General features: G+C 43.6%; 1 protein-coding gene across 1 annotated transcript in view; it reads right to left on the bottom strand.

Annotated features, from left to right (window-relative positions):
• Positions 1–9,287, bottom strand: part of pcdh7b (protocadherin 7b) — a gene marked incomplete at both ends in the record, with an annotated part of 114,926 nt that extends 105,639 nt beyond the window's left edge. Inside the window, 1 exon segment of the mRNA XM_083902211.1 lies at positions 6,213–9,287. Coding sequence (XP_083758337.1) covers positions 6,213–9,287 — 3,075 coding nt within the window.
• Positions 9,288–15,694: the final 6,407 nt, after the last annotated feature.

Below are 15,694 nucleotides of genomic sequence, written 5' to 3'. Positions count from 1 at the left end.
GATTTAAGCTGGGATAGAAAGGAATTTTGTTTTGTATGTGTTTCTTGCTCCTTTCCACCACTGTGTCAGTACCTCTTTAAACCTGAACTATCCCTTTAATAAATCAGCTCATTTTGCAATAAGGAGCTTTTCAGTTGACTGCCAGAGGGAAAATGTGGCACCTCAGTGGTAAATTATGGACCAGTGTAACTAGCTTTCATGGCTGTTATTCTCATCTTTCACGAAGGCCACATGTGACAACATGGCGGACGCCGGTTTAAGGTTAAAATCGCCGCCCCTCTTGACGAGGAGGGCCACGGACCCTGCTCGCGGTTCCCTTGACATTCTGCACCCGCGCGAGCACCGCTGACAGTGAGTGATTCATCTCACGGTGAGGGTGAACTAAGAAAGGGAGAGGAAATCAAGCGTAGGACAAACAGAAGCACCAAATAATGGATTCTACTGTATATAAAAACGAATGTTGAATTTTAGTTTGAGAATGAAGCTCTTATGACAGGAGGAGCAATTAGCCACCAGGGGGTGACTCCACCTTTTTGAATGAAAGTCTCCTTTGAGAAAATGAGTCCAAAATACAAAATCGGACACATAAGGACCCCTCTGCCACCTGTTTGAATCAAACAAATGGATTGTGACCTTTCCTGCGAAACAGCAACAACAACAACAACAACAACAAAATGACATTTTAATGGGCCTGACTGACATTTTTGCAATTTTGATGAGGTACAGTGTCACAGTAAATAAAACACTATTGCCCATTAGTTTCACAAACAACCCCTTATGTCTGATCCGTGTTGTTATTCAGCTCATTGGCGGGGAAGTATTCCCCAGGGTTCGTTCCGCGGCACAGCAAAGTGATGTTCTCATTTAGCCGGCTGTAGTTTCTATATATACGAGAGGACAGCTACAGAGAGAGAAAAAACAGCACGAGCGCCGCGTATCGCAGAGACCTTGTGAGCCTTGTAAAAGTCAATTTACTGTACAAATTCCCAGTGAAAAACAAGTCCGCAACAGGGTTGAGTATGCGATGATTGATAGTGCCACAGGAAAGGCAAATCTGCAAATATGAATCGGCTTTATCCTGGCGTGAGCCCTATCTAATGCGATCGCCGGCGGTATGAAATGAAATTCCATTTTCGATGACATCAAATTGAAAGAAGCAGTGAGAAAAAGGTGGCATCCTTGACACTGCCACTTACAATCAGCAGCATGGAGAGCAATCAAGGTGGCATGCGGCTTAAATTTCTTGTCTGCTTCTTTCCCTCACTCTCCTTCCCTTTCCCTTTCTCTTTCGGCATCCTATCATGACAAACGACGCAGATGCATCTGGAGCTTATTCAATCACGTATTTATATTACCATAAAGACATCAGAGCTGACTGGCGTGTTTCGCGTGTGCAGAGAGAAAAAGCAAGGTGGAGATCAAAAAAGTGAGGCAATGCTTTTTCCAAAGTTTGCCCTATAGGTAACAGCCTCAACTGTATATTAACACATTATGCAGAGTAATATAGCAGAAAGTGTAGAAACCAGCGGTAGCAATATCCTCGCATTTCTCACTCCATCTCCTCCATTCCAACCGGTGCATCAGGTGAGTCTAATCCTCCAGATTAGTAATTGCTTTAGAGCAAATGCATTCGAACTAAATTACAGGAGGAAAAAACGCTGCCCGCTGCAGAAAAAGCACCTCGAGCATTTCCATGCGCTCCCCAACTCCTTTCATTTTTTCTTCCCAGAACATAAACAACAAAAGCCTGAGCAGCCATATTGAATTAGGCAATGGATAATGGATCCAAAACAATTTTGATAAAATTAGCCACAGTCTAATGTGGTGCGCCGCGCCGCACAAAGGACAACTGCTAATGACAATGTGGCAGTAAACAAACCAGCTCATTGCACATAATCTCATTCCTTAAGATTTCCATAAAGTGTTTTCTTTTTCACCTGTGTATCATATTCTGAATTTAATTTAAGTCCCTTTGCGACACCCTTTCAGTGCAGTTGATCACCATATAAAGTTCTCAAATCAACGGCGACTTTATCGCCTTCCTCCAAAAATATCCGCAACAATGGGGAGAATGTGGGACGACAAAACATGTTAAAGCTCCTGTGGCAGATCTTATCAAGTAATTATCTCATTGAGCTCAATGAGTGACTGACTGCCACAACAATTTCACAGATAAAATCACACGAGCTGCGTCAGGGGGGCTTTTTCTGTGCCTGCTGCAAATTCCAGTCAGTTGTGCTGAACGCTAAAGAAAACACGGCGGAGAGGAGGCAGACAGGGGTTGGCATTGTTTGTTAATCCAAAGCTGCAGGGTCACTGAGGTTGACTTTGGCGAGATTCATTTAGGTTCGGCTGTGGCTTCTCGTAGGTGTTTAGACGGCTACATTTTGTAGGTTAAAAAACACAAATTAGGCTGGAGGCAAATGCCCCTACATTTCCATATTGGTTTCCTGATCTGCCAAGGAGCACGAGGCGCGCTCACATCTTGTGTTTTGTGTACTAACACCAAACCAGGTGACTTTAATTTGCATGGTAATATTGTTTGCTCAATGCAAATCAGCTACTCTGTGGCCATATAAAGCTCGTGCAGGAGGGAACAGCTGGCCAGAGCATGGGAGGTGAACTCCCGGGCTAAGCTAAGGGCAATGTCCGGTTATGCTCGCTGCATCGACCCTGAGGCAAAATAACCTGGTACTAGTTTGTGGAGCGGGGGGCTTTTGCCTGCCCTGAGGGGGCTACACTTTCCAAAGAGCATAAAATACAAGCTGCTGTGGCTCACTACTGATTAAAAGCGATCCACCTGGGCTGCGAGTGGCTCTTTGAAGTGCAATGATAAAACAAAAGCTGACGCTTTGTGATAATTCAACGGCTAAGTGATTTCATTCCTCCGCTGCGTTATGGTTGGACAGCGTTTATTTTTCTGGCACGGGATGGAGCAGACGCTGCTGCCAAAAGTAATAAAGTTAAGTGTTGTGTTAAATGCATACACTACTCATCAGCGTGCAGATGCAAGGATTTAGACACAGGTATGTAAGAAGCAGACGGACAAAGAAGGCCCACACACCCAAAAATTCAAAACAAATCGAAACAAAACAGAGAGCTGTGAACGTTATAGCTTACAATCTTAAGCCTCTTTCACGCTAAAATGAACGGGCGTACTCCACTTGCCAGCAACCTGCTGTGCAATCTCCTCTTCTCCTCGAATTAGAAGCTCCCTTATCTCGCTGTCATGCCAGTGTTGATGATGAAACAAAAACAAATCGAGCGCTGTCCCATTTTGTATAAAGTTTACAGTTTGCTCCAGACTTTAAATGGCTCTTTACAAGCTAACAACCAGAAGATGGATGTGGCGTCTGAATTGCCTGAATTTGCCTTGCTGGCAAAAATGAATAATATTCATTTCGCAAATTTCTCATAGCAAAAAAAAAATCTGACATGCATTTGCTCTCGTTTTGATTGCTTAACTAACATAATGTTGGAAGCAAATAAAACCAAGAATCCTTTGATCTGGGAGTGAATGTTGATTTATTACATCCCCACTAAAAAAAAAAAAAAAAACATTAAAAGTTTGGATTAAATGGGATTTTTTTAAGCAGATGTGATGAGTATTTGAGAATACTCAATGAATACCCCAGAGCACCGATATAGTATTAAAGTCACGCATGGTACAAACTATAAAAGTGATCTTTAGATATTGATTAAACATATGACGGCTATACCAAAAGGCTCACCTTACTAATAAACACCCTTTGTTTCCTGGTTACCTGTCCAACCAGGTAGCCTCTGGACTGAAGATTGGAAAGACGGAACCTGATACCTCAGAGATTACACTCAACCCTATTCTCTCTCTCTCTCTCTCCTCGTCTCTCACTCCGCCGTTTTTTCTCTTTCCACCCGACCCCAAGTCCCTTGTGAAACAGTAGGGGCCATTTTCCCCACCGCTAACAGAGCCGTCTTTCTTGTGACGGTCTCTATCTCTTCCCACAGATGGACAAAAAGAGGGAGTGGTGCAAGACACGGGACACTGGGTGAGAGGGGGGGGGGGGGGGGGTGTGACATGTATGCCGTAAAATCAACCTTGTTTGTGTCCAAAATGGACAAAAAATGTTGACATTTAGGGGAATTCTTTCTTCTTATAAATTAAATATCTCCTACTAATCCAGGTTTCGCAAACAAAGCGTGTCCTTAACCAACGAGGCCCACGAGTGTCCTTGAGTGTTTCATTATGCATTTAGCTGTAGTGGCACACCTAAAATCAAGTCCATGACCACTTCACTACCTAATCCACAACAGAGGTTGCTGTTTAATGCCGTAATTGAAGCACATGAACGCACACCTTCCCGCCAATTATCTCGCTTGTGCGGCCGTAAATTACCTCCTATTCACCCCCAGCTGAATGAGTATTTAACAATTGTATATTAAAAACCTAAACAGGCTACAACCACAACTGATATTTCCCCCAGTCGGCCAGTAAACACTTACTATGACTATATTTATTGCAATTTAAGTACTCAAACTGAGTGCCCCCTTACCACAAGAAAATTCTCTTTATAGTCAGTGCACACTAGTTTTTTTTGTCCGAGCCACTGTATTCTAACAAATGCTCAGTCCATAAAAGTTGCTGCAGCATTAATGTACAGAGTAAATAAATAATTATATGAATGGAGCACAGTGACACACAATACACACTGCTGCCGCAGCAGCAAATAGAGTGCCCTTTTAATTATGCAGGAGACATCCGAAAGCAACAGCACTCCTCACACCCTAGGAAGCAACTAGGCGAATACACCATATTAGAAGCTGTTAGAGGGGGGGTTGGAAAGGAGGTAGTGAAATGATTTCAGAGGAAACACAGGGATATACAGAGAGTGGAGATTAAAAAAGGGATGTGGCAGACAAAAAAAAAAAGGGAATACAGATAACATTGTGGCTGTGAAAATTTAAAGGACGCACTACAACGAGGCCAAGCGAGAGTTTGAGGAGGGGAGGCTTAACGTGACGGCGGACAGAGTAGTATAAAAACATGAACATAGAGATATCAAGAAGAAAAAACACACAGTGACAGGGGGGGAAAAGTAACTCCTGTGAGCTGAAGGAGTAACTGCTGAGAAGGATCAATAATGCATTAGACTGCCATAGAAAACACATAAAACAACAGCGTTTCCTTTTTCCTGAAAAAATGCAAATTAGATGGCTTCATGTTTATGTATTGCCTTTTTTCTCCCTACTGTTGGTGCACCTTAGAGTGAAAAAAAAACAAACAAATTAACTAATAAAAGCCACATTTACTGGGATCTCAGTGCATTATGCCACCTTACACCTGTGTTCAATAGAGGGAAAAGAAAAAGCTCAGCGAGGGAAGAAAAGAAAAAGGTTCGGAATGAGGGTGGGATGGAGAGCAGGTAGAAAAGATGGCAGATGTGTATATATGAGCCAAAAGATAAGGGAGTAAAAGAAGCCGAGGCTTTAATATGGGCGGCGATATAAAAATGTCAGCTTTCACTGCCAGGTCAATGAATTGATGCAGACCCTGAAGTGCAGAAGAATGTTAATATGACTTCCTGGCCAGATGTTCCCACTCAAGCCAAGACTGTAAAAAACTGACTCACCAAACCTTACAAAGCCATGTTTGTACTACATGCAACCTACATCTACCTCTACTCCTTTCTGCCTTTTGTTTTTTTTTGTCTCGCTCCCTTTCAGGAGAAGAAAAGGTAGCCTTGTCACAGACGGGGAGCAGGGCAGGGCTTGACACGGCTAAGAGAAGAGTGTAGTCAATCCCTGCCACGTTCCCCTCTGGGAGAAAAATAGCTGCAAACCAGAGCCTTATGTGAGCTGTCTGGAACATTTATGACACATATTTGCCAAGGCAGTCTCAACACATGATCTGAATGAGTCAAAAAGTTTGACTTGTTTGGTCTACTGGTTAAAAAATAAATAAATAAATAAATACCCCACGTTCCCTCCTTTACTAATCCAAACCTTTCTCTCCCCTCTTTTAAATATTACATGTGAACGGCACTCCAAACCAAAACAGATCAATACCACTAACTTGACACACATTAGCACCATAAAGGCAACAAGACTACTGAGACTAGCCCTGTCAGAAAGCATTATGGTAGAGAGAACACTAAGAGGAAGAAACAGGAGACATTTAAGAGTAGTGGAGGGGAAAGAAAGAAAAAAAAAACCACAGAGATGTTTCTTCTTACCTGTTTGTTGTACTTGTTGATAGTTTGACTGCTGTAGTCAGAGCAGTGGTCAGATCCAAGGGAAATGTTATCTCCGGTGCCAACAAAGGTGTTAGCAGGGGGCAGGTCCTGAACTGCCTGGTGCTTTTTCCCAGCTGTTGGCGACTGCGGATGAAGCTGGACGGTCGGGAGTGGTGAACTGGATTTGTAGTGTCGTGCCAAATCTGGGCTTCCCGGCCCTCCGTTGACAGAACGGTAGCGGCCCATGCCTGGACTGTCCGACAGCTTCTCGTTGACGCTGTCGTAGCGCTGTCCGTTGGGTTTGGAGGCCTCGACGGTGACAATGCTGCTGTAGAGCGGTTGTTTCGATTTCTGCTTCTTCCTGTCTTTCTTGGGCTTCTTGGACTTGTCGTGCTGCTGTGGCGTGAAGAAGTCCTCGTGGTCCTTCTTGCCGGCCTCGTAGCCATTCTTATTCTTGGGGCGGCAATAACGAGCCATGACGACAACAAGAATAATGAGGATGACCGTCATGATGCCTGAAACTACTCCGATCACGATGCTTAACCGCTGTTTGCTGAGATCATAGTTGGGGTCACCGGCAATGTTTGTGTTAAGAGACGTGCTCAGGCTCTTAGCCACCTGGGCCTCCACAACTGTGGAATTGTACAGAGTCTCATTGACATACACATGGACCAGTGTAGTGGTGCTCTGTGAAGGCAGCCCTCTGTCATTCACCTGCACCACGAGTCTGTGGAGGCCATAATGCTTCAGCTCCAGCTTCCTCACCAGTGAAATGACCCCAGATCCCCCATCGATCTCGAATAGCTTGAAGGGGTTGCCCCCGATCACGCTGTAGTTCAGGTCTGCGTTGATGCCAGTGTCAGAGTCGGTGGCGATGACGGTTCTGACGACCGTTCCGACGTTAGTGGCGGGATTGAGAAGCGTGTAGGAGCTGTTGATTGGGAAAGTGACCGTTGGTGCGTTGTCATTTTCATCCATGACAAAGAGTGAGACTGTGGCAGTGGCAGATCTGGGGGGGTCACCGCCATCCACAGCTTTGACACGGAAGGTGTATGTCGTTTTCTGCTCTCTATCAAACGACAGTGTGGAGAAAATGGTCCCAGTGTCGTTCTCAATGGAAAAGACGTCCGCCTCTTCCTCAATAAAAAGGCTCATCTCTGCATTTCGGCCTTTATCTGCATCAATAACTGTAACCATGCCAACAGGGCTGTTTGGCTCCAGGTTCTCTTTGACATAGAAGGTGAACACATCCTGCATGAACTTTGGCTCATTGTCATTCTTGTCGGCCACAAGGACGACCACTGTTGCGGAGCCCTGAAGCGTGTTTATGCCCTTATCTTTGGCGATCACTTTGAATTCGTAGCGCTCCGTTTGCTCTCTGTCCAAAATGGTGTTTACTCGGATGTCACCGCTGTCTGCATCAATGGAGAAAATCCCATTTACTGATGAGTCGAGGGAATAAGCTATTTCAGCATTCTTCCCACTATCTGCGTCAATGGCCACAACTGTTGTCACCCTCTCGCCTGGGGCATTGTTTTCGGGAAATGACACCTCGACAACGTTCTGGCTAAAGATAGGAGGATTGTCATTGGTGTCGCCCACTTTGACTATTAGAGAGTTATTACTCGCCAGACTGGGGCTTCCAGAGTCCACAGCCACAATGACCACATTATATTCCTGTGTGGCCTCATAGTCCAGTGGTGCAGATGTGTGGAGGAAATATTTCTTTTTATTCTGCTCGCCCTCCATTTCACTTGCAGGTTTGAGCTGAAAGGGCACATCGCCTACCACCGTGCAGGTCACTATGCCATTTTCCCCCTGGTCTCGGTCCGACACCTGAACTAAGGCAATGGGCGTGTCCACCACCACATCCTCAGCCACATTAGCGATGCCATCTTTCAAGAAAATGCGTCCAATTTTCCGTATCTCTATCGCAGGAACGTTGTCATTTTCATCCTTAATGTTCAGCACCACTGTTGCCTTGTCCATTTTCGGCGGCTGGCCTCGGTCACGGGCCATTACTGTGAACCTCAGTTGGCTCACTTCTTCGCGGTCAATGCGGTGCAACACACTCAGCCACCCCGTGCTCTCGTCCAGCCTCAGCAGCCTCCTCACTGACTCCGTGGCCGCCCCAAACACATACTCAATTTGACCGTTAACCCCCACGTCTGCATCCGCTGCTTTGAGCTGGAGTATGGGGGCGCCGGGGGAGCTGTTCTCTGGCAGGTCAGCCTCGTACACGCTCTTCTCAAAGCGTGGGCTGTTGTCATTCACATCAGTGATCATCACCCTGAGGATGGCCTGGGAGGAGCGAGGGGGATCTCCTCCATCCCTCACACGCAGTGTGAGCTCATAAGAGTCCCTCTGCTCCCTGTCAAGGGCCCCTTTAATGATGAGCTGGGGCTGTTTCTCTCCATCAGTGGTGTCTGCAACTTGCAGCTCAAATACGCTGCTCCTACTCGCACCTTCATCAAACCTCCTCTTCCCTGAGTATGAATCCCCGGAGGAGCTCAATCGCCTTGAGTTCTCTCCATTGTCCTGGATCAGCTCATATCTCTCTATTCCATTTCTGCCAAAGTCTCTGTCTGTGGCGGTGGGCAGCAGGTAAAGGGTTCCAATGGGTCTGTTCTCCTCCACAGACAGTGTCAGGACAGGGGAAGGGAAAGATGGTGTGTTGTCATTTATATCTAATATAATGACTTTTCCCTCGAACAGGTCGACCCAGCTCTGGGCAGGTCCTATCACTGACACTTCGAAATCTATAAAGCACTCGTTCTCATCAAATATCATTTGGCACTGCTGCAGTTTCTCGCGGTCTATCCGCCTCTCGTTGGTGGTGAGCTCACCTGTTATGTTGTCTATTTTGAAAAAATCAGAGCCTGACTCCAGCGTGAACGTCACCTCTCCAGACCCGGCGACGATGCCCAGGTCGGCGGCAACGTTCCCCACTCTGACATCCGCGGGTCCCTCCTCGGCCAAACGGTACCGGAGCACTTGCTTGGCAGCGGGCTGATTGACGAGCTGCAGGATGAGCAGGCAATAGTACAAATAGTCCACTGCGCCAGTAGTCCTCATTGTTCCACTTGTGTTTTCTTATTTTGGGATAAAAATAATAATAATAGAAGAAAAAAGAATTATTAAATCACTGACGTTAATATAGAAAAGGAATGTTCATTACGAGCAAATAAGCCCTCAGTGTCGGGATGTGCAAGACTTCATCCTACATCGCTCCTGCTGCAGTGAAAAGCAGCAAGTGCACGGGCTTTCTCCTCTTCTCTCCTCTCCTTTTCTACCACCAGCACAGGATGCCAGTTGCTCTTTTCTTGTATTAGTAAAAAAAATAAAAATAAAAAACGTAAATGTCTTTGTCTAAGTACACCAAGAGGTTCCCCCTGTGCGCTCTGGATGCTGATTTTTATGCGCGTAAAAGCGAACAAAAAATGGTCACAGTCCGAAAATCATATAGCAGCACAAAGTATGATCAGTCCACATCTTGCGCACCTTTTACTTACAGTTTGCGGTAACAATTATCTCCTTTTTTTTTGGTCGGGTGGTTGATGAGGCTGCAATATTCCTGTGTCCAGTGATATGTCCACGTGTGTCAAATCGGGTCATTTAAATGCCCGCGCACGCATGATCCAAACTCATCACACGGCGAGACACGGAGCCTGTCAACTCTCCGACTGTTGAAGCAGATTATCTGTCCGGCTGCTTCTCTTCTTTTTCCTCCAAGTCACTTGGAACAACCAGTGCACTTCTCTCTCGCTCGCTCTCTTCGTGCCAAGTCCACAACGCACAATCTCCTTAAAACAATCTGGGTTTTGTAATTTTTTTTTTACAAAAAGGAGAGAGAGAGGAAAAAATAAAATAAATATGTCCGATACAGCTGTTATGGGAAACGTTGGTTGAATTCCTCACTGTGTGTCCAGCATATTCAGCATGCTCCTTCACCTGCAGACGCGCCGCATGTGTTGGCAGCCCCTATCTGCAGCACTGTGAGAGGGATCCACAAATGATATTGCAGTCTCTCTCTCCCTTTCCCTCCCTCTCTCCTCCCTCCTTCTCTCTCTCTCTCGCTCGCTCGCTCTCCCTCCCTTCCTCGCTCTCTCCACCTCCTGTGGTTTCTTCTCACCCTGCAGCGCACCACGTAAACAGGGTCCGACGTTTCGGTCCTGATCGCAGGTTCATCACAATATCTGAGCAGTAAACCCAGACGGAATCAGGTGTAAGATACATTAATATTGTCATTTTCACTGAGACGCACGTGGATTATAGCAGAGTTGCTTTAAGTGTGCCAAAAAAATGCCACATGACTCTTTTATGAAACACACAAACATGTCCATTCTCATTCATCCCGCTTGATATGAGGCAGTTTGTGTAATAGTTGAACTCGAAAAGAACGTGTTTTCAGACTGCGGTACAAGTCACTGTCTTCACCGCAGGAGATAAATCCGGAGAGCAACTTTTACGCACGCATTCCACCCGAAACGTGTCCAAATACCGGCGCGCAAACACATCGGCGCTACAGGACAGAGAGGCAGACGCGAGACACGGGACCTGGGGATCAGTGTGGGCTGCTGTGTGTGCGCAAACGCGGCGGCGTGGTTGGGCACAAAATATGTATGTATGCGTGTGGGCGCCGGTGGCTGCATGTCTTCTCCGGCGGCGCAGCGAGCTTTATATGTTGTTCAGTCAACTCAGCATCCAGGACTGTGAGGGTATGAGTCTGAATTTTATGTCACACAAAAAACAGAGGAATGAAACGATAAACTCCCTCCTGCGTGGTTCATTTCTGAAGATTGGAGCAACGGATTCTTTATGGTGCCACTGCGTAATCCCAAACTGAAAGATGTGTGTGTATGTGTGTCCAAACACAGCTGCAATTCAGTGCGTCTGTGTGCGTGTGTGTGATGGGTATAATGTTGAGCAAACATCCAGGTGATGTTCGGCGGGGAATCTGACCGGCAACGAGCTTTAATTCTTCTTCCACGGTTACTGCGCAAAGCAAGACATGGTGCCAATATTGTGAGCATTTTATCAGCGCAAATGTGGCTTAAATGCGCATTGGCACAGTAGAGGTATGCACAAAAAAAATGGAATATAGAATAAAGTGGTGCTTTAATACGAATTTCTTTCTGTAATTTGGAGTTCTGGAGGATGATGCTCTGTTGTTTTAAGAAATGGGGCAGTGCGGCGCTGCATGTGTGTCTGTGGGATGATACAGTGAACGAGTGTAATGAGTGAGTAAGGGACGGAGCGAAGACGAGAGGAGAGGAGAGGAAAAGAGGGAGCCACAGTTTCAGCAGCTGCGTCTCTCTCAGGCTTGAATTCCAGCAGTGGCCCTATCCTTGCTTACGAGCGCCCTCTATCGTCGCATTGAAATCAAACCCCCAAAATTGGTCTGTACTGTACATCAGTCCTTCCGCACGTGCACCCTGTTAGTGCCTCCCAAAGTGAGTTTTAGTCAAAACGTCACATGCACAACAACATCTGATTCTAATATGTATTCATTACTCAAAAATGGGTGTATAAACTGGTCCTGTAAATGTATAAAATGTTACAACAAAGTATGTATATATATATACATATACATATATTATAATAATAATAAAAGAGGAACACAAAAATACATGGACATTAGATATTTTGATCTTGCATTAATTGTGTCATTATGATTCTGAATTAATTTATTATTATTTTATTATATTTTAAAAGGGGTCCTTGTTGTTTTCCAGCACCTTTTCAATATTACAATGACAAATAATGATGATAATAATAACAACAACAATAATTATAATACTAGGCTTATTTTAGACCCACAGCACATTAAACATAGTTTAATTAAAGAGAAAATGACATTCATAATGGCACAAATAATGTCATTATGCATAAACATACAATGACGTTTAAAGGCTATAAGGAGCTACAGTTGATAGTTCACTGCCTTATATTGATAGTAAATTATTATTATTATAATTATTATTTTTAAAAGGTCACTGGGTTAAAAGTAGGAATGGCTCGAAACTACTTATTTGTGTTGGATACTGATTCCGATCAATATCCTACCAGCATATCCCTATAGTCACAACTTCCCCTTCGATACATGGTTTTCTATCTATATAGGTGCAAAGATAGGTCTACTGGTGCTAAACTGACCAGTGCTGTGTTTATTTTCACTCATTGCCTTCAGTGTGTTTAGTAACAAAACAAAAACAGAATGCAAAACTGATCAATAACTTTTTGTCCCAAGCTATTGGGACATCAAGACACAAAGTGGGGCTGAGCATGAAAGCAACTCTGAGCTGGTGTTTACTATCAGAGCCATCAAGCTTTACAAATCACCAGTGAAAATCATTATCATAGATGTGCGCGGCATCGATCTTGTCTCTCAAGTGGGTGAGTGGTCTAAAACAATGCCGGCCTAAGCCTCTCTACGCCTTTACAAAGACCTCATCAGTGAACACCAGGTGTTTTGAAAACGAGATGTTCCCAAAAAAAAAAAAAGGTGATTCATACTCCCACACAATGACTGAGAGCACAAAATTAAAACCATTTCTGATAAGAAATGATACATTGTTCCCTTTTTCTTTGCCCAAAAGTAATTTTCTCACTGAATCTTTTTTTTTTTTTTTTTTTTTCATATTAATACATATTATGCAAATGCTAGGTAGGGGAGTGGATAGCGAAAATATCTCAGAATACACCTCCCGAAACATTTCCCGTCAAACGCTTCCTCACATTCGCTTATTTTGCTCCTGCATTGACAATCTAAAGGTGTTAATGAAATGTGGGGAGAGAAAATGAAAAAATGGAGATGATTGCACAGTCTGCTGAATTAATGGTTTCCGTTTTATAAACATAATAACCGCACGGATGTCTGTGTACGTCCCGTTTGTGTTACTTGGTGCCTTTTTTCTTTTTTGTATAGCACTGCATGCATTTAGGGCAGCTGTCAGCTATGAAATGACACATCTGTTGTCCGGTGCCGTGCTTGTTCTGACACATTTTATGGACATAACAATCAATGGCAATCATAAAAAACAAACAACGCTTAGAGTAATTTTTTACACGGCTTTGCCAGTAATGTGTTTGTATGAAAAATGTTGTAGTTTAAAAGCGCCACTTGAGAAAAACAAGCGATGGCAGCAACTTTAGTGAAGTTGCTCAGTCTCTAGTTTTGCAGATTGGCAACACATCAACTTGATAGAAAAGTGAAATGGACATTGAAAGGCTAAGCTGTGAGTTAAGTGTTTATTTCTATGTTTTTTTCATGTGTGTTTAAGTTATCGTAAATTAAATTAGACAGTTGTGTGTCTTTAGAACACTATGATGATTTGTCTGTTGCCCTTTGCTCCTGCAGCTTTGGTAGCTTACTTCAGAATTACACACTCTAGTTAACTTTTATATTGTTTATTCTTTTGAACTTGCTCACTTATCCTGCATTATAGACTAATTTGTCTTTATTTTTTGCCCTGCTTGTATTTATATGTCATTTGTCATTGCATGTCCTTGTTAATGTTCTTTTGAATGTTGCATTCCCCTATTTGAATGCAAACTTGGCCGTTTTTGTCTAAGACCTTGATGGTCAGTCAGTTTTCCTGGAAAAATAATGGTTTGAAGTGTTCATACATTAGCCATTGTTAATGCTAACTATTAAAAGGATCTTTTTACTCCTTTGAATACTTAAAGTGTGAAAAAAAGATGACTCACTCATGTTCTTGTGGTCCTCCTCAGTCTAAGTACAGGAGATAAAACGTGATGTTGACTTCCGCTCTCATTGGGACGTCACAATGCGCTAAATTCCTGGAATTGTTGTCTCGCGGAGCTCCGCTTTGTCCGTAAAACACACGAGAGTGCTGGCGAGGGCAACGGTATCTGAAAACCAGAAGTCTGCGAAAAGTTCTATTCTTGGCTCCACAGTGCAGCACAGAGTTCTACACAAACTTCCAGCCTCAGAGGATTTATCTGTCCAGTGGATCCATGTTATATATGACGGCAATGTGCCTGCTCGAGCCTGCAAATGATCACCTTCCCTTAAGTTTTGTTTTACTTTTTTTTTAGGTGGCCCTAAAGAGATACTAGTAAACAGAGTTTTCTGAACAGGGCTGTTTTGGCAGGGTGATTGAACTGCTGTGGTGCTTCATTCTTATGGTATTATGACCAAAGCATATCACAGACATTAGGACACCAGGGAACTAGGTTAACTTGGAGAAATAGGGTATAATATGACTCCTTTAACATAAAAAAAGAAGTCAGTGAAGTTAGCCCTTTTTTTAGCTGAGTTTTAATGTGAACCAGTTCTTGTGTTCGCATCTTGTAGATTAACTTGATTTGCGGCTGTAAGGCTATCTCTAGGATTCTGGGGTTTTCCGCTATGCAGAGAACACGCAATATGTGCACAAAATGTGCACACAATTCTTGGTGCAAAGGACTCAATCCAATCAATAGAATACAAAGTAATCTTTACATTATCAGCACATGTCCAATGATGCGGCATCCTTGAATTTCGAGGTTCTGGGATCCTTCCTTGAGAAACTTCCTATTTGGATGAAAAGGTTGAGCTTTGGAAGAAGCCGCTGTCAATCACACCATAGCTGCACCCTAAAATGTTGCATAACAGTAATTTCTTCATAGAATTAGGCAACATACAAACTAACTTGTTTGGGAAAGGAGTGGAGAAACACTGTGACATTGGCTTCTCTTGAGAAAAAAAACAGTACATGAAATCTCAGCCATTGTGGCACTGACACTTATTTATACACACTTTTGTAACACACAAACTTGTAAGACATGATTTAGCTTTAAGCTAATTGATTGGATTGTTTGAACCAGGACAAAGTTGCCTCTTAAATTAAAGGAGACGAGGTATGGCTTAGAGTTTTCTTCATGACTGATCCCACACCTAATTCCATTTGTCTCCAAGGACTGTGCCTCATGTCCATAATTTCCTTTCGTCTCTGTTGACACTTTATTTCCCCCTTTCATTTTGATAATACAAAAACAAGTGCAGAGTTTCCGCTCTTGAAATTTGAATGCAGGTGATTTGGCCACTGTTGACCTCTTTCTCATGTCTCATGTTGCTTTGGCAAGTCCTTCTTTGTAGCTGGGGAAAAAAAGAACCTGCTAATTGGCATTCAGAGGTGTTGCAGTTACCACAATGTTCACAGTTTCCCAGCCAGGTCTTGGATATTTTTATTTGTTTTTGGAAAAAGAAACAACATTCAAAATGATTCTTATACCATTGGAAAGCCTGTTTATTTCCCTTTTTAACCCTTTATGATACTACTCAACCACTTGGTCGACCACTATATAAAAGTCAAAGTCACTATATAAAAGTCAATATATCTCATTGAAAAATGCATCAAGCTGAACTCACTAATGCTTAATGTCACTTGTTCTGAATGTTGTACTTTATTATGAACAGACGTCTCAACCGTTTGGTAGAGGCCTGTATCGGTAATACTGTAGGGTCTAATTAAAAA

The sequence above is a fragment of the Microchirus variegatus genome (genome assembly GCF_963457635.1).
Source record: "Microchirus variegatus genome assembly, chromosome: 2".
Lineage (NCBI taxonomy): Eukaryota > Metazoa > Chordata > Actinopteri > Pleuronectiformes > Soleidae > Microchirus > Microchirus variegatus.
The sequence above is the reverse complement of the archived record's forward strand: the minus strand, read 5'-3'. Positions and strand labels throughout refer to the sequence as shown.